General features: G+C 58.8%; 1 protein-coding gene across 4 annotated transcripts in view; it reads left to right on the forward strand.

Moving 5' to 3' along the window:
- The window catches only part of ABR (ABR activator of RhoGEF and GTPase), a 172,427-nt gene that overhangs the window by 75,920 nt on the left and 95,515 nt on the right, over nucleotides 1–992 (forward strand). The window contains exon 1 of one of the 4 annotated variants that reach the window (XM_006167511.3): nucleotides 12–191. The exons of 2 other annotated variants lie outside the window; for them this stretch is intronic. In XM_006167511.3, coding sequence (XP_006167573.1) covers nucleotides 57–191 — 135 coding nt within the window. In that variant the 5' untranslated portion in view covers nucleotides 12–56. Of the gene's footprint in view, nucleotides 1–11; nucleotides 192–992 lie in introns of those variants that run through there. One more of the 4 variants, XM_027767914.1, reaches the window with a different exon arrangement.

A 992-nucleotide genomic window follows, 5' to 3' on the forward strand; every position in this document is an offset into this window, starting at 1 on the left:
CTGCTGCTACTGCGTGGACCTTGCTTCCTGTTTGCCCTCCGCGGGCTCCGGCTGCCATGGAAGAGGAAGAGGAGGCAATAGGCTTTTTGGACAAGGTTCTGGAGGATGAAGATGTATTTCTCCTGGAGGAGTGTGAGCTGGGAACCCCGACCAGCCCGGGCTCAGGGTCCCCCTTCTTGGTGGCTGTGAAGGTGGGAATGTGACACGCCCTGGATGCTTGTCGGGAGGGGGCAGGGCTGGCAGCTCACGATTGCTAAGGCTGCGTGCTGCGTGCGGGCAGAAATGGCTGATTGGTGCACAAACCTCATGGCTGAGAGCGAGCACAGCGCTCAGTCTAAGAGGGGCTGGTGCATGCCTGCCAGGGGCTGCAAGGGGTTGAACTCTCCTGGCAGCTGTTGCTGGGGGAAAGGTGCAATGCCTGCTGCCTTCTCTGGACCAGTTGTCCTCAGGGGGAGTGGCTTCGGGCTTTCCCCAGGCCAGCTGTGCCAGGGACTTTCTCTGGCAATGACATGAGTCACCTGGTGGGCATGCCAGTGCTATGAGCCCACTGCCCCCAGAGGAACTGGCTGACATGAAGCCAGTGGGCAGTAATTCCTTGTTTCCATGGCAACAATAGCGTAAGGACACTGGTGAAGTATGGGCCATGGAAGACCTCAGTGAGGAGACTGGGGACTTGGTGCATATGGGCTGAGGCAGGAGAGCATTTGGAAAGGTCAAGTACCAGAGGCTGCTGGGACCAGCAGTTGGCATAATGGCTATGTTGCTGGACTCCCATGTAGTCGACCATGGTTCAAGTCCTGGACCCGGTGGCTTAAACTCAGGCTGGGTGCCTGTGCCTGCGTGCCCAAGATCCTGAGAGAAGAATGGAGGAGAAGGGATTGCTGCGTGACCATCCCCCCTGGGGGGTGGGGGGGTGAAATGATTTCTCGCTTTCTGTCTCTCTGGTGAGTGCATGTGCCCTATAGCAACCCCCCTCCCCTGCCCTCTCCCCC

This window comes from Tupaia chinensis, unplaced genomic scaffold (assembly GCF_000334495.1).
Source record: "Tupaia chinensis unplaced genomic scaffold, TupChi_1.0 Scaffold144899_1, whole genome shotgun sequence".
Taxonomy (NCBI): domain Eukaryota; kingdom Metazoa; phylum Chordata; class Mammalia; order Scandentia; family Tupaiidae; genus Tupaia; species Tupaia belangeri.